At 45.8% G+C, this 18,122-nt stretch overlaps 1 protein-coding gene across 4 annotated transcripts in view; it reads left to right on the top strand.

The window, feature by feature from the left end:
- The window catches only part of LOC121860057, a 73,916-nt gene that overhangs the window by 14,720 nt on the left and 41,074 nt on the right, over positions 1-18,122 (top strand). For all 4 annotated transcript variants that reach the window (XM_042357072.1, XM_042357073.1, XM_042357070.1 and 1 more), the window contains exon 2: positions 9,615-14,461. In XM_042357072.1, coding sequence (XP_042213006.1) covers positions 10,040-14,461 — 4,422 coding nt within the window. In that variant the 5' untranslated portion in view covers positions 9,615-10,039. The remainder of the gene's footprint in view (positions 1-9,614; positions 14,462-18,122) is intronic.

The raw sequence follows: 18,122 nt of genomic DNA, 5'->3' as shown, positions 1-18,122 counted from the left end.
GAGGAGGACTTGTCACGAGGTGTACCATAACTGTTATTACCAGCGGGCAGCGCCAGGTTGGGTAAACATGGGAAGGGGTTGTGGGGGAGGAGGGTCATGGCCTGAATATATGAAGTGTGGTTACAGGGTCATCCGTGACCATTTTTAATTAGATATGATAATGTTAAGTTTTTGTAAACTAGTACAATAATAATTTTTTACTGCAATGTGTGTTCGTGCCCAAACAAGTTGTCTCTCTTTGATATAAGTTTGTGAGATTAGTTCGTCCTACAAATTTTCAATGGAATTTCACGAAGCTTATTGTGAAAATTGTACCATATGTGGTTGATTGATGTGCAAGTACCAAGTTGTGTCATTACTTCGTCTATACCGAATTATTTTTTCTTGTTTAATAAACCATAGGTGAAGGGGTGACACACCTTCACAATAACTCGCTAGTGATTAATGGTATTGACATTAGGTAAATACTATGCCAAGTGACTGTGTACCCACCAACCTTATACTTCCGGTATACGTGAATATATTTTTCTCCTGATACAACTCCATGCAGCCTTAACACTCGGCCTCCTTGCTTCAATGTCCTCTACTACTCGAGTTTTATCGTTTCGTACCGTCCAGTATTTCAGATTTACCCCTCCATACCTCCAACTCGTGGGATTTACCTCACCACCCATCACTCAGATTGACCGCGCCACACCGTCCAAGTACTCAGATTTCCAGCCCCATGAACCTCCTAGGGTCCCTTGATCTTGAACCTCATAACGCGATATTCTCGTAAACTGAATCGCTTTTTATTTACGGCGACGTAGCTTTATTGGGAAATTAAAACAGCAGCAGAAGCGTTACATTAATCTTCCCCCAAAGAAAAGTGTATTTTGGGTCCCTTGATATAAACTCTAGGGTGAGTTTGTAAATTAAAAAGTTCCAAGTCGGTTGTCTGGCGAGAGTGAAATATGAGGAGGCAAGAATTTCATATCTGAGGTCAGGCGACTCCGTGTCTGGGGAGAGGCAGGAACGGCTGGTACCCCCCCCGTAAAACCCAAGCTGGTGGGGCGAGTGGACTTCCTGATGGGTCTCGCGTCAAAGAGATATATATATAAATTCTTCCCCGTGTTAAGTTGGTTGGTCACACGGTGCACACACGCATACTTCCTCCTCTATATTGAATACGTATACCCAGTTGAGTAATTATTCATTTTTTGTGGTTACTTAATACATGTATAAAGAATGTATATATTAATTTTTTAACATTGTAAATAAATGAATGGTTATACTATTAGTTTATTTCTCTGGATGACGTAATGTGAATCGGCCCGCCAACAACGTCATAGATAAACGTTGCTGATAGGGCGAGAAGATTAGGTTTGTAACGACCCCTCAGCCGGATGTAAACACGGGTTGTATAAAACAGGTCGGGCAAGTGGTGGTGTGGTGTTTTTAACCCCTTTTAACATTCTACCCTCAAACCATAACACCCTTTCCCCCAACCTTCCTCCCTGTATCCTGCCATAACCCCCCCACCACCCTGTCTTGACACCTTACATACCATCCCCTCCACTCCCTCTTCTTCATGACCTACCTTACGCATTTCACAATCAACATAAATTTATTTCTTACACCCAGCGCCAAATCCCTTCGTTCTACATTAGCTCTTCCACTGAACTTCATATCCATACCATCACCCTAGCAAGTTTATCTTAATTGATACGAAATACATGTGGGGCAGCTTAGGATATTTCTGTATGTCTTTAAATGTTTTTAGAGTTGGAAAATGGGGCAGTAATGTAAGTCGGTAACAATGGCCTATTTAAGTAATATCAGGTATAGTAAAAAAAAAATGGAGGTCGGAATTACGGCAACTGAACAATAGTTAATTATATCCTGTTTTATCTTCCCCCCTAACACCTCAGCCCACCACGACCTCTCTTTTACCCCCTCCCTCCCCCTTTACTCAGTGCTGCATTTCACCATCCCACCCCACACACTTGCCTTCTACTCACCAGCACCTCATCACCCACCCCAGACCACATATATGCCCTCTAACCTGCCATCTTCCTCAAGTCTTTTACCCATAAAGACATCAAGTGTTTCTTTTCCCGTGTCCTTATCATCGTCTGTTGTTGTCGCTGTTCGTGTTCCCTGAATTAGCCATCAGCATACAAAGTGACGTTACTTTTGAGATTTTTCTATTTACCTGTTTGATATAGTAGTGACATATACTTAGATCACGTTAGAGTGGGTCGGTTTAAAGGAAGAGGAACACTGTTATCGAGTCAATCAGACCTGAGGGATATCGGAAGCCAGAATGGTCCCGCAGACTGCACTAGGATTTGTTGGCTCTTAACCTTCCGATCTCCAATGGCCGGCGATGGTGAGATAGTCTCTTTTGGACCATCCTGCAGACTGTGGGGGCCGTGTAGCCAATCAGGTGACGTTCTGCCAAAGCTTTAACTGACACTAGCGCTGTAAGGGTCTGATGGTTGTCATTCGGAGGACTTGAGATGCCTAGGGTATTATATAAAAGGGAAAGGTCAAGGGTGAGTCTTCCATTTGATACGATATTATACTGCTGCCAGTCTCTCCCTCCTCTGGCAATTTGTTAGTCACGAACTCTCACTTTATTACAACCTGTGTGGACAAAAAAACAAGTATTAATAAAGCTTGTAGTTAAGTATAATAGGATCACCACTGAACTGTAGTTTAGTTGAAAGTTTATCATATTCAAAATTATTCTACGTCATCACCTAACTAACATTTCCATCCTGATTGTTTTTCTATTGGTCACTGTGTACTGATGATTGTTGTCCTTGATGAGGGGCGAAGAGTGTCAGCTGAGAGGGCAGCGGGACACTTGACTTCGCCTTACCTTGGCTACCGGAATTACGTCGTGACATTTGTGCATATCATATGTACAAGTATTAAAATATTTCCCCATGTGTTTATAGAGATGATTTGCGTATTAATAAACTTACTGCGTTCTATTTACCAGAATAACACAGCTGTCATGCCATGGTGCTGCTTTTATTGCTCATAGTTGTATACCAGACACAGCCTTGGTTCAGCATATACGGTGTGGTCATGTGATTAACTCCACCAGGTCGGAGGAGGAGGAGGATGGTGCTGCATACATGTAGCAAGAAACATATGTACCTACGTGTTCAGTGTTTTGGTGAGTCTTACTTCATTGTCTGAATAATATCGGGCGAAAGTGTTAAGCTTTGCGAAAGAGGTAGCTGAAACAATACTTGGGCCTACCCTTACGTTTCAGAGTATCGAAAACCCCAGTTATTAATGCCGTTTCGACTGAAGTAATCTACCATAAACCATGAAAATAAATTATTGTACAGGTATGTTGGTCAAAGATACCTGGTGGTAATTACTTAAACCAGGAGTCCTCTTCAAATCCCTTTTTTTATCATTCTCTGACGTAGCGAATTTCTACTGGCATAAAACACCTCACTTAGGCCTATTCAGTCTGGTAGGAACATTATCCATAAGGACCCTTCAGTACACCACTTAGGAGATTGATTAAAGTGGATGTGACAGCTGTTATTTTCAAGTGCTTTTTCTTACTATTTAACTTGACAGAAGTGAATTGACGCGTTGGAAAAGGAACACTTATATCTTAGGGAGGATCTGGTTTCCGCGTCACAAACATGGTGGCCTCACAGAACTCACAGAAAAATAGTAATGTGAGTTGTTAGTTGGCCGAGTGAAAGTGGTTCCTGGCGTGGTGGTAATGGCGGCTAGTAAGAGAGGGTCGTCGTGTGGCTGGTGACGGTGCTGTGTTTTCTTCTCACGACTCTAGTGGACAATGACAAAATAAGAGAGCTAAAAGATGTGATTTGCGAAGAGAACGTGTAGACCATGAGGGCGTTATTCTCTAAGATAAATAAGTCATATTCCACGTTTTTTGAGGGGAATGAAAATGACGAAAAGTGAGAGGAAATAGTTATTTATCCCTGGGGAATGTTGTTTATTTGTTTAAGTCAAGGAGAAGAGAATGGAGTTGCCATTTTTATAGCTTATGCGTTATCAGCTGTTGTCTGCACCGTCCCCTTGTGTTGAGGTGATGGTGATAGCGAGGTTGTATTCTTCAAGGTGAAATAACATAGGACTTGACGACTTGAAGAGCATACTAATGATAACTTCCACCAGGCCTCTTACCCTTCCCCCCCCCACCTCACTGTCTGGGGACGTAACCTCTCTACCTGTCTCTTAATTGGTTACGTATCTCGTCTTTCTGCCTGACCACCTTTTGTAGACGTTGTAATTGAATAGGCTTAGAGAGATAGGAGAGATAGGCAAAGAAACAGACACACAGACGAAGGAAAAATGCCATGAAACCTGGTAGATAAAGAGAGTAAACAAGGACACCGCCTACAGTAGCATTTGTTGTGGGTGTATGAGGTCATGTTCTCTTGTCTGATAGCAACACCATGGTAACTGTAGCCTGGGGGTACTGTTTCTCGACTGCCGGGTAACACTTATGGTCGATATAAGGATTTTTGTTCAGCATTTATGAAACATTTTTTTCTTTTCAGTTATAGTGCTTAGTTATTGTACATATATGGCAATAATATTAATGTTTAAAGCTTGGCCGTCCTGCGCTTGTCTGCTTTAATATCCATGTTTGTTTCGTCTCCTTGGCAACGTATTGTTTTTCTCCCCACAATAACGTTTAACACGAGGATCAAATAGTCAACGTTTGTCCTTATAATCAAACACTAGAATATTCGTAGTTTTCGTCTTTTATCATATGACAGTGGACATAGAGATGATTCATACCTCCGCTACCAGAGGGACCTTTCCATTGTTTATAACTTTGATGTCAGTTTTATTTGTGGTGTATACTTTACATGCTTCCCACACTTACCTCATCACTGCCAGGAGTGGTTTAGCTCTACTCGACCCCGGACACACCGTTGCTCATTCAGCTTTTTCCCCCCGACGTCATAAAGTGGTTGTGTGTGCTAACAGTATCGTAAATGTTAATGCAAGGTTATGCAGGTGTCACTAGGCTCGTATGTGTGGTGGTTATTTTGATACTTTCGTCGGGAATATAAGTGACCTGGTCTTTTAAGTGATGTTGCCGACCAGGTTTGTCATTGAATTTAAAAATAATCTGGAAAGTTAATATCAGGAGAATAAACATGCATTTTTGTGGTTCCTCCAAGATTGACCTATAATTAGAATTTATCCTTTACAAAATCAACATTTAGAGGATGACTAGACTTTGTGTGTGTGCCATTGGTGAAACAGCTTGTCATCTGTTTGCGGTAGACCGTGGCAGTTTGACCTTCCTTCCTTCCTTTAGAATCCACGATATTTGGATAACTCTTCTGTACCTAGCCGTAGGGTGTAAGGAATGCCGAGTAATGATTGTACAAAAGCCACGTGTTAATATGGCGTTGAAAAGAGTGGTAATATTTGATGCCATACAAGGTTAGGGTATTCATAGGATGTTTGCTTCTCCACTAGGTTATAGCTCTATTAAGTGTTAAGTTAAGGTAGCACTTGGGTGTTAGTGCAGTACGAGGTTTTGTTAATATTAGTCTTTTTGATGTAGCCATTGCGGGGTCTTGGTAGGCTACTATAGTTATTGGGATATTTTGGACTATATTCGTGTATAAAAAAAAGTACTGTATGTACTGTCAATATATTTCGGAAAGTTTTTTATTATGGTTAATATAAAATTTCTATATTGTCGTCGTATTATTACTAGATATTTGAGTATTTTAATTGAAACTTAGTCCAGCACACTATCTCTTAAAACCGTCAAATGCTCTTATAGGTTAAGGAGTGCGTAACGATAAACAGGCGTGTCCCCACTCACTCCACCCAGTGTACAGTGTAGTGTTATTGGTGAGAGAGAGAGAGAGAGAGAGAGAGGATCCGCCTTGTTTACGCTTGACCACTGCTGCTACTCATGCAGGAGGAAGGGTGGGGGGGGGAGGGTGCAGATATCCTTGTCCACAAGCACGCACACGCTCAGACATGCATGCGCGCGCACACACACATTTATCTCTCTCTCTCTCTCACTCGGGATATAAACAAGCTCAACGTAGGAGACTTCGAGCAATAAACAAGAGTAAACCGTAGTTGGAGATAAACTTTGGGAGTTACGTAAGGACCTGAGTGAGAGTGACACGAGGAAGAACTGGGACCTTCCTTGGTAGAACACGTTATAGCTTTAGCAAGAGCAGGAGGCACACACACACACACCATCGTCTGTGACCCCGAGAGATTGTTGGGAAAGATTAATAGATGATAATATGAAGACATAGATGTGGACGACGTGTAGTACAAACTCAACGAAGTGGGTGTGTGCTAATGCAGAATATATTATACGTTGTTTTAATTAGAATAAATAAAATTAATTAGTTGCCACACACACACACACACCCACCCACTATGCATTTCGCTAACCATTACCGGTAGCCACTTTGGTTGGTGCACATTGGTGGGTAAGGTTAAGACAGACAGACACATTTTGTTACCTTGTCCCTATACGTAGGTGACTTGTCAATTGTAGGCGGAGTAGACAAGGTGCTAACACTAGCCTCAGGGTCTTGTTCATGTTGTGGTTTGACTTGTTCTTGTGATGTAGATTTTCAGTTACGTCTTGGGTTTTATGTATACTGTATAGAGAGATATTTTTATGGTGTTTTTGTTTTCGTGATGTTTAATTAGAACTTGAATTTGATTTTGTTCTTGAAAATGTTTGTTTGTTTGTTTGTGTATATTGTATATGGGTTTACGTCGTTTTTTTAAGTATTGTTTTTGTTAGTTTGTATAGATTATAGGGTGTGCTTAGGTTAGGTTAGTTCATACTAGTAGCTATGCCTCGTTATAATCCCGTGGCAATTACTGTGGCGGGGCCTTTGACCTCTGTAGGTTTTTGGCTCCCAGATGTCCTTGTCCAGTCGTTGTTTCATCGTTATCTCCTTTATTCACTTTTCTTCAACATCGGTAACTTTTAATTTGTGGTTGTGAGCATAGCCGCCTTGTATTGGGTTAAGATGACGGTGTAAATGAGGTAAAATCACATCCCAACCAAACTTGGCTCTCATATTAAACACATGTTGAAATAACCAGCAACTCTCGCGTCACCAAATCACCTGAGTTAAAATGTGATCTCAGACTAAACCTATGTTAAAATAACTTGAGACGCAGACGTAATTTAGACCCCTGGTAAGAAAGGTTTGCTTTAATATCAACGCCAAGGGAATGTCCAACGCCGTCTCGTATGTTAATCCCGTTGAAAACATTAATGTCTCCACTTGGACTTTTACTTCTTCTCCTGACATCTGGGAACATTGGTTTGTTTGTCCTCGGAAATATTTATTATTATGAACTTATTTTTATCACGTGGGGGGTGACGCTGCATACATAATCGAGGGTAAACCCAGGCGGTAACAAAGGGGAGACGAGTGGGGGAGTGGGAGAGAGAGTGTGTCTTATGAAGGTGCTGAATCCTAACAAACAAAAACCACAACGGTAAAACTGACAAATCTGTAGAAAGCTGAGAGTCTTCAGTGTGACCTCAGTGCGGGAAATAAACCTGCCATGGACACGGGGTTCCTCACAGCATGCAAATGAAGGTTGAGTGTGGTGGGTGACCTTGGAGGCTGGCGGGAGTGTGATGACGTGCGACCATTACCGCTGCGGGAGGCGTCGTGGGGAGGTCTTGCCACACCCTGACGGTGGTGGTGGTGTTGATCGCTTGCCTCTAGCACCTGCCACTAGGCTAGGTGTTGGTGGTGCTGAAGGTTGATTGTGAAGTAAAAGAATTCGTGTTTATCTTTTACGACTGTGGTAATGGTGGTGGGAGACGATTAAGATAGCGTACAATGGAAGCAGCAAGAAAATTATCACGTACTATTTAGGTACAGGTACTGGGGTAGCCTATCTATGTCAGAATTAAGGATGAAAACGATTGTCAGATCACCGTTCAAAATATTACAGCACATGTGTTTAAAAAATTATTTCCATCAGCATTTGCTTCGCTCTTACCATAAATGTTTTCCAAGTTGCCCGAGACATAAGTGTGTTCTGAAACGGGATAGATTATGTTGTAGTCTGGACGTCTCTGGGCGGTGGTTGAATGCGTTTGGCCGAGAGGGTCTGTGTCTTGCGGTTGACAATATTGTAAGTAATGTTGGGAATTGTTAACTCTTATAAGCTGCAGTTTAAGCTTCTGAGGACGACGGTTTAAGCTGTAACTCGAACCCAGTAAGGTCGACATAAAGCTATATTCCTTTAAGAGGTTGCGCCACTCTTACAACCATTAATAATAACAGAAATAATAATAATAATAATAATAATAATGGGAAGCATAGTAGTGGTTGTAAAGACGTCACTGAGTAGACTACATGGTGGTGTAATTCGAAGCTTAGGAACGTGTATTGGTCTTGTCATGAGGTTGTTTGGTCACGGTGTAATGTATAGCTGTCAAAGGTGGCGGGGGGAGGGGGGAGTCCTAGCTTGGCTTTCACATTGGCCACTTTAATCCGACACAAGACCTTTGGCCACTTTAATCTGACACATAACCATTGGCCACTTTAATCTAACACCTGACCATTGGCCACTTTAATCTGACACCTAACTACCTGATGCTCCCAACCAATATGCGGTGACTGCCTGCCTGGTCCCTTAACTATTAAACACTTACTGTTCGAGTGTCTTAGTCTAGAGGCCCTTATGTCATATCTCCAGGAACCAAGGAAGGGATTGTTGCTACCGCCTGTCCTTGGTTCAGGGAGCAGATGTGTAATGTCCACCAGAGTATTTTTGTAAAGATTATTGGAGTATATTTGTTATAATAATTTAGTATAGTTACAGTTGTATGGGTGTATTTTATTTATGTATACTTATGTTATATTAAATAAAAAAATCATCTTTATTGAATACGGTGAAACGGGACTTAAACTTATGACGCCACGTGTATTGTGTACAGATCAGTCAGTCAGTTATGGTGACTGAAGTGGGGTTTTTTATAATTAAAAAAATGAAACCAATTAGAAAATGAAACTGCAAAAAAATGGTAGTTTCCCAAAGTATAGAGATATATTGTGATGTATTTAAATTATGAAGGAGGGACAGATGCTGTACAGTAATCTCTGTACTTCCTTACATACAAGTGTTGTGATGCGGTTAAGTAGTTCCTGATCCCGGGCGGTTTAGGAGGCTTGGGTTATGGGAGGGAGGTTTGGTAGTGTAAGGGAAGGGAGGAGGATAAGGTGGTAGTGATATAGGGGCTAGAGGTGGGGGAAGGGGGGGTGTTGGCGCCGCCCCCTGGCCACCAGCCAACGCCACGGGGGCACCACCACCACACGTCTTCCCCCTACTCCTCTCCTCTCTGCCGGGAACATATTCATTCCCAGTTGCTTTCTCGTATATTTACTGGATTTCCCTTTCATGTTTTAGAAAATCGGAATAAACTCTTGAGACTGACTCTTAAGCGAATGCCTTTATAGTGTGCTCCGAAGGTCTAGACAGACGCGTAGGAACACTCGAGGAGTCCCCAGTACCGGTACAGTGTGTCGTGTTGGGTGTAACATGTTATCCAGCACCTGGCATTACCGCGGTAAATAATCGAGTGTACTTTTCAGGGTCACGTTGATCAATTTGTTAGCAGAAACCAGTTGAGAGCGACCCAAGGACTGTTGGGCGGCGTAAGATGTGTAGATCTGGATAATTCTTGTGATTTGTACTTTCAAAATATTAGGCTACGAGTGACTGAACATTTGATGTACTGTACCTTGTTGGGTGTTAGTGGCGGCCTTGAGGTGATGGCTCGGTGGTGTAGCGGCCACAACGTGTTCTGGCCCTAGTTTTGACACCCCCTGGCCACCCACTGACAACACTGCCAGTCGTCCAGGTGGTGGCAGAGGTCAGCATGCAGCGGCGCGCCCCCAGTGTGGGTGCAGTAGTAGATAAACTGGAGCACGTGTGTGAGGTGACATGTGTGTGGCAGGCGGCGCCCTCATCCACGCCCACCGTCACGTGACCCCAACACCCGCCCACCTCCACCACCATGACCCTCATTGTGCCGCGAGGTGAGGACGCACTCTCCTCCACCAGTGATGACGCCGACAGCGGGTGCCTGGCGAGCTCCCCCGACGAAACCAAGGAGGAGGGGCGTCACCTGAGTGAAGGCTACCTTGCCACTCAGCTCAAGCGGCTGTCCCTGCCTGATATCGTGCCGTGTCAGGGCGTGGAAGGAAAGGATACACCCACGCCCACCGCGCCCGCACGTGTCCACACAGTGAGTTTACATAAACCAAATATGCAATACCAGGGTGGTCTGGGTGGAACAGAGCCAGACCAGAACGGAAGTAGCGAATGTGATAAGGACCAGGTTATACTGGATCGGGCGGACGGTATCAATGGTGAAACAGGAACTCAGTGTGAGGGAGTGACGCACGAGTGTCGAATCAGCGTAGACTCGATTCCGAACTGTGTTGACGCTTGTGAGAGAGAACTGGAGGGCCCCGCCACCATCACGGCCCCGGAGGTTCTTCAAGCATCGCAAATAAACAATCAGTGTCGCGAGCCTCACGTGCCAAGTGAATGCATTCCTCACACAGACCAAACAAACAGCCCACTGGTGCAGGCAGCGGCGTGCAGCACCAACACCACCACCAACAGTTCGACGAGTCTTGACGTCTCTGAAACATTAGACACAACCCATCCCCCAACCAGGGAAAAGTGGAGTGAAAATGGAGATGTGAATGGAGGTTGTGGTGGTGTTTTGAGGGCCCCCCGTAGTGGTAATGACGGAGGGGTTAATGATGATGTGCGAGCTTCTGAAGTTAATGGCGACGCAGGTAATAATTTAGGTGGCGAACATAACTCTTGTGGCACACGAGAAAGGGAAAGTAGCACAGGTAATACCGGTGAAGGTCATAGTGACAAACATAACGCGAAAAACACCTTAATCATAGGAATTGACACGAGTGATGATAAATCTATACAAAGTGAAAGTAAATCCGAAGGAATGGTGAAGTGTAATTTACGAGAAAACGAAGAGTTAATGAGAAATGACAAAGAAATTGATATTTACGCAGCTAAGCAGAAAATTAACATTCTTCGGCAGAATTTTCTTTCTTCGCTGTCTGCAGATGATGATGATGGCTGTGATCCTCCTGACTTTGTGGTTTTGCCTCATCACGTTGATAGTCAGTTCCAAGGGGAGGAGGAAGACTCAGTCCTCGAGAGAAGAAGCAAAAGTGAGGAGGGAGTTGAGGGACTCGTTGAGGCAATAAAGATCCCGGGCTGTGAGAGCGACGGCGCTAATGTGGGTGATTTACAGCAGGAAGCCGTGAACAAGAGGGCGGAGGTGGTGGAGGCAGGTGCCGGGGTTGAGCCAGCTAGTGCTACTGCTCCTGCTGTGTCGGCCGTGACGGTACACCTCTCACACCACCGTCCTGGAACATCTAGTCTGGAAAAAGAACACCATGGGAACACCCCCCTGGACGACGTTCCCATCGCGAACGTGGGACCAGCGGGGAAGGTGAGTGTCGAATCACATCTAATGTTGACGACAGACAATTCCAAAACAAGATCCGTGGAACCAGACACCCCAGGGAGTATTCAGATCGCCACACAAGACGTTAAAGTTTCCCCCGGTGTGTCGATGGCCCCTGGGAGTGGGAACATGAGGCTCGGGTGTGATATTACAGCCGGGGGCTCACTGGAAGGTAGTGGTGACACGGTTAACTCCAGCTCTGTGAACCCCCTCCACACCACCCCACCTCCTGTGCCCCAGCTGCCACCCACTCCACCATGTTCCCCACCCACACCCTCTTCTCAACACTTCTCCACTCCACACACTGAAGAGGACCCTAATCTACAGACCACTTGCTTGAAAGGTCAATCTGTAAATTTAGTTAATCTGTTGATGCATCAGTCCAGGAAACATAAACGCTTACATAGATTACGACCTCCTGATATCCAAGTGTGTTCTTCCATAAACAACAACTTGCAGCACGAAGGAGGGGACGAGGCGGAGTGGCAGGCGGGGAGTGACTGTGAGACGCACTTGCTTCACTCGACGCCGCCGCCACCCGCGCAACCGCCCAGGCAACATGGAAATCCACACGTGCAGCGCCTCGCCGCCAACGCTCATTGCGGAACGGAGGACCAGTTGTGTCACCACCCTCCGCAGTCACTCGAGGGAAGCCCAGGCGACGACCAGCAGTCTAAGGGCACGGAGGGAGACACACAGGGACAGCAATCTGACACATCCAACAGCAATGGGTGTGGCAGTTACCTCGTAATCCCATTATCCGGAGAGCCACCCTCCCTAGCTGACGTTGCTGGCGGGCCAACCAGATACAATAGTCGAGTGGAAAAATGTCCAGATGAAAGTGTGCATGTTAATGAAAGCGTCATTGTGTCAGGACCCGCAGTGACCAGGGCGGGGCAGAATGCCAAACACTTAATAAACTTTACACCAAACTCTCTTGGTGGTGGAGTCGCTGTAGACAACCAAAGAACAGGACCAAGAGCTACCTCATCCTCAAGCAACTCTCAAGTAAATGGAGGAGTGACGCCGGCAACCAACTTACCTGATTGTGATAGTGGAGTGAGTGAGACGAAGAATGCGGTAGGTGGTGGTGGTGGTGGTGCTAGTGACAATGATAATGTTTTTGAAAGTGACTCTTGCTGTAGTGAGGGTTCGTGTTTGGACTATCTGAACTTTGAGCGTGGGAACAATGTTGATAGTGACAACGAATATGATATAGAACAGAAAAATAGGTTACGTGAAGCGTGTAAGGACATAGCGCGAGCTCTGAACGCCCTCCCTGCACCGATGCCTCAAGAAGACTCGGTTCCGGTTCGGGTGGCGAGCAAACCACCCAACCCGAGACTGCAGTACCGGGACCAAGAAGTGGAGGCTCACCTCTCGGACTCGGAGGGACAACCAGGGGTGGACAGGTTGCAGGTGAGTGTCCGGAGCACTGGCACGAGCACGGCTTCAGACGATGAACGCAGGAGTAGCTTCTACGATAACTGCGGCATGAACGGGGGCTCGTGTGATTGCGGTCACTGCCACACTAGTGATGTAGAGGATCACACCCGACCATCCAAGAGGCCTCCAGTGATCTTGGGTAAGTGGGAGGCAAAGAAGCACACCGAGAAGGACCGGCACAGCTGCGGCAGTGGGCAGGACACGAGTGATTATGAGCTGGAGGACGAGGGTTTCAGGACAGATGCTGGGGAAGGATGTCGTACTGATGAGTTTGATGCTGTCACCACGTCGGATGACAACGACTATGACGACGACTATTGCCAGACGGATGACTGCGGCGAGGAGTGTGATTACTGCAGTGGGGATGACGCCGAGGATGAAGGGGAGGACACGTGTTACTTCTGTAAGCACAATCAGAGTCTTAGTCCTGTCTGTAAACATCCGGGCGTCATAACAAACGGGATTCTCAAGTCGCTCAGTGTGCGACGGTCGCACGAGAAGGAGGCTGTACGAGTACCCCGCCAGAGGTCTCTGGCCCTGCAGGCCGCCATACAGCGTCGTCGACTCACGCGTCAGGGACTTGTAGCTATTCGAGAGTCCAGTATTACGAGTGACGAGCTTCCGGAGTCCGAGGAGGAACGTTCCAACGACGGAAGCAATTGTGACATTTCTAGTAGCTGGCGGTATGGTCTGTGTCGTGACATGACAGTGTCCAGAGACTCTACCCTCCGCAGTGTCCGTAGTGAAAAAAGCTCCTCGTCTTTACCAACGGTTAAAGAGAGACATAGGCATAAAGAAAAGTCTAACTCTCTACCTGGAGCGAATTCCCGGTCCTTAGCGAGTGAACTGACAGTGAGACAAGCACTAGGTAGTATGATGACTCTGAGACAGATCTCCACCTCTGAAGATGAGTCTGGCTCACATGGGTCCCTCCCTCGTCTGCCACCTCGTCCACCTCGCGCTCCTCGCATGCGGCCTCCTCTAACCCCCAGCCCACCGGGAGGGGGTGGTGCGCTGCCCCCTGCCTCCCCCAACAGCCCCCGTCCAGCCATGGGTGTGCAGAGTCTGCAGCAGCAGCAGCAGCGGTCACCGGGGACACCTCGAGCACTGCATGTCTCTGGTCTGCCTGTGGCGCCACGCACCGTGGCCCCCCGCAGCCCCAGCAACCCCAACCCTCCGTATGGTTTCCCGACGGCTGGGTCGGCCCTCCTGTGTCCTGGCAGCCCAGGACCCGCAGGACGGACCACGCCTTCCCCTGGGACCAGCGAGGGAGCTCCCCCGGCGTCTCCCCGCATCAATAGCCGGGCGGGGGCACTGGTCACCCGTAACTTCTCAATCAGCGATGACGAGGGCGGCGGGCGATGGACAGGCGGGAGGCGGCATGTGACCATCACGAGGCACGAGAGTGTGTACCGGGAGGTGGCCGAGAAGGGCTACCACCTGCTGCCCGGATCACCTGTCGACCCCTACTGGCTCACCTGGGTTAGTACACACACTCTCTTAATTATTATAACTCCCTATTAAATGTATATTTAGTTTCCCATGTATACAATGTATAGGTCTAGTCGTTTTTTTATCTCGACAATGACCAGTGTGAAGGCTGTATGGTCCTGTTGAGGTGATCTCACTCCTCCAGCAGGTGGTGGGTGAGTGTCCTGGGCCAACACAACCCTGAAACCTTTAAACAGCGACTCAACACAACCCTTCCATGTAAAGGCCAGCCACTTTATAGCACCGAACATTACCTACAAAATAGTATCAAAAATTGTCACTGAATTTAACAGTAAAAGTTTATAAAATTTGTTCTATAATTTGATAAATACATTACTCGACCCTCTGATACGGTAAGTAATTATTGTTGATTTTAATTCAATTTGTCATGTTAATGTATGTGTTATTAAGTCATTGCTGTTGAGAATACTATTGATTGTTTAAGCATCAGGTTGGGTTCATAAAGTCCATGGAAGATTCTGAGTGGAGGAGAAGGAAGGGGGGTGGGGGGTGCTGGAGGTAAGAGTGTAGGAGAGGGGGGGGCAATTTGGTGAAGAGGGGAAGGGAAGATAGGAGATGATAAAAGGGAAAGGTTGAGACAGGATGTGGGCGAGATAATGGTGTTGCAGGAGAGAGGAACAAAGATTGAGGAAGAGGATGGCTGGCAGAGAGAAGGAAGGAAGGAAGACATGTAAAGAGAAAGGGGGGTCAGGTATGAAAGGGAGAGGGGCAAAGGTTATGGAGAAAGGGGAAGGAAGTGTGGAAGGGAAGGAGCAGGAAGGATGTGAAAGAGAGGAAGAGGAAGGAGAGTGGATGAGGAAGGAGGGGGAGGTTAGAGAGAGGAAGAGGAAGGAGAGCGGCGGAGAGAGCAGATGGGAGGGAGGAGGGAGGAGGAGAATGGTGGTGGTAGGAGAGGAGGGAAGGGGAAGGTAGGAGGATGGGAGGGGGGGAGGAGCTAGCGACTCCATGATGAGGCACCATGATGGCGCCTCGTCAGGAAGGTGGAGTGAGGGAGGGGCGGTATAGAGAACCTCTGAACTGTGTGCGTATGGGTGGTGGTGGGTGTGTGACAATTACAGGTGTGCACTCCGACAGACACCCGCATATAGGCACACAAACGCAAATAAACTCACCTTTAAAAAAACAGTTTTACACCCTAGCGCATCTCTCTCTCTCTCTCTCTCTCGTTCATTTATCAGTCACTCCAGGCACACGTTCTTCGCACCCTCACACACGGACATGGTTTATGTGAACGTAAGAAGTTTTAAAACATTTGTCTCTCCAAACTTCTAAAATTTAATTCGTCCTCAAAACTTTAGAGAACCACACGTCTATTGTGTGCACAGAGCAGTTGAGTATCTTGTGTTTTGAGGTATGTATAATAATATGGGTCAGTAACGATGGGGGTAAATCAGAACACTCACACCTTGGGAGTATGAAACATCTTGTGGGGTTAGTCAGTCAATAGCTATAGTGAACGCTGCCGCTCCTCGATAATCAGATTCAATAGATTGTCAGAATAACTCGAATCCCACCCACCCACCCCACTTCCCCCCCTCCCCCCTCCTTCCTCTCACCCTCAACTTCCCCCCTCCTTCCTCTCACCCCCAACTAACCCAAGTTAAAATAGATACCAGATATTACCATCAGCAGTCGGAAAGATGAGCGTCCATGAAAATCACCAAACGTTGTATTTTTTCACCAACTGGAAAATAAAAAAAACTAACCTAACCAAAATAGTGATGGATGAGCTTGTCCATGGAGTGCCTGCCATTGTACCAGCAAGAGGGAGCAACAAGAAGAGAGGGAACAACACACCTCAAGCCGGTAAACAGCCCAAGAGTGTAGTAAACTTGTAACTGTGTTTAACTTATTTACATACCACATTCTTGCATACTTAATCATCCATAAAGTGGTTTAAATAGCACTAAGGAACTGTTTAAGAGACAATGTAAAGAATTTTGAGTAAATGTTTGTCTTAATCAAGTGTCCTTCAGATCTCCAAATACTCTTTAATGGTTTATACGATAATTATTTTTTTTATTGGAGGTTTGACAACGCGTCTTTAGTAAGGTCGTGTTCATTCTTGTTCCATTCTAGAGGAAAAAATAACGTAAGACTCTTTGAGAATCTTGCTCCTGGTCCACGTCTTGTAGCGAGCCCTTGTACTGGAGTTATGGATTATTAGTAAGAATATTTCATCATTAGTGTAGTAGAAAAACATAGTATGCTTTTGTTAGGAAGCCGACCCCTGCCCCCTCTCGTGACGTAGGCAGGGCTGAATAGACTATCGTGCGTCCGCCAGTGGTGTTACGGCGGCCTGGGGGATGTCTCTTACCAACAGTGACCTTGACCTATCACCAATTGACCTCATAACAAATAGAAAACCCGGTCTAGGGTACAAACATTACATACACTCAAGTTTATTTACAATTTGACCGACTTAACCAGCAGATATTGTGAGGTTGAATTGGCGGACAGACACACACACACAGACACACACACACACACCCACACACACACACACACCCACACACACACACCCCCACTCCCACACCCACCATTGTTTGAAAGTAAATGTAACAAGGTGCTGACAGTGGAAAGAGACTACTTCATATTGCGTTATTTCATCACAGTTCAGGTAATGATCATGAACTTAATTACAGGATTTTATAAGGAATGGTAGAAATAATGATAATATAACAGGCTTTTGTCTCGCCGTTCACAAGGGGGATGGGAATGGTGCTTGTTCTGCCAGTGTGTGTGTGTGACCAACTACCTGAAAGTTTGTAAACACAGTAACTCGAACAAATTACAATGTATCGGAATCAGAATTGTTTTGTAGGAGAATCCCAACATGATTTCTGACTGAGTTCGGTGATTATAATTTTGTGTTAGGATTGTTCAGTTTCACTTCAGCCTCTTGCTTTAAGCTGCTGCACGATGGGAGGATTTACCCGCCATCATTACCAACAGTTTAGTCCCTGTAGCCATTATGGGTCGGTGAACTTTGTGGGGTCGACAATTAAGTCATGAACTTAGATTTAAGGGTGACGTAAGTCCTCCCTGACCCTCGGCAACAGCCAACAATGATGTTTATCTGGAATTAAAAAAAAAAATTCAAAACTATTTGCCGTCACTCCCAACGCTTACTTGAGTAGTCATATAAAGGCCCCCTTGTGTTGTGTTTATCTGTTCATGTATACAATTTAATGTTACTTACTTCATCAACTATTACATATTTACTTGAAAACATAAATAGAAGGAAAAACCAATAATTCTTAAAAAACCTCGAGATTTTATTTTTTACTGGAGAAACTTGACAATTTCTGGTATGTATTGGGGACAGACAGCAGGGAGGTCTCCACAAATCAGACCTGGAGATTAAGTGTGTAAACAGGCAAGAGAGTTTAACTGTGTGTGGGCGTGAGGGAGGGAGGTGTGTGGGCGTGAGGGAGGGAAGGTGGCGAGGGAGGTGGTCTCACTTGCCACGCCCACATACACATTCATTGCATTTTCTCAGAATTCTAACATTATTACACTCACTCACGCACTCACATACTCACTCACTCACGCACTCACATACTCACTCACTCACGCACTCACTCACTCTAGTATATACCCACATATTTCTCGCCGCCACACCCACATA

The sequence above is a fragment of the Homarus americanus genome, unplaced genomic scaffold, assembly GCF_018991925.1.
Source record: "Homarus americanus isolate GMGI-L3 unplaced genomic scaffold, GMGI_Hamer_2.0 scaffold41643, whole genome shotgun sequence".
In the NCBI taxonomy this organism is placed as follows: domain Eukaryota; kingdom Metazoa; phylum Arthropoda; class Malacostraca; order Decapoda; family Nephropidae; genus Homarus; species Homarus americanus.
The sequence above is the reverse complement of the archived record's forward strand: the minus strand, read 5'-3'. Positions and strand labels throughout refer to the sequence as shown.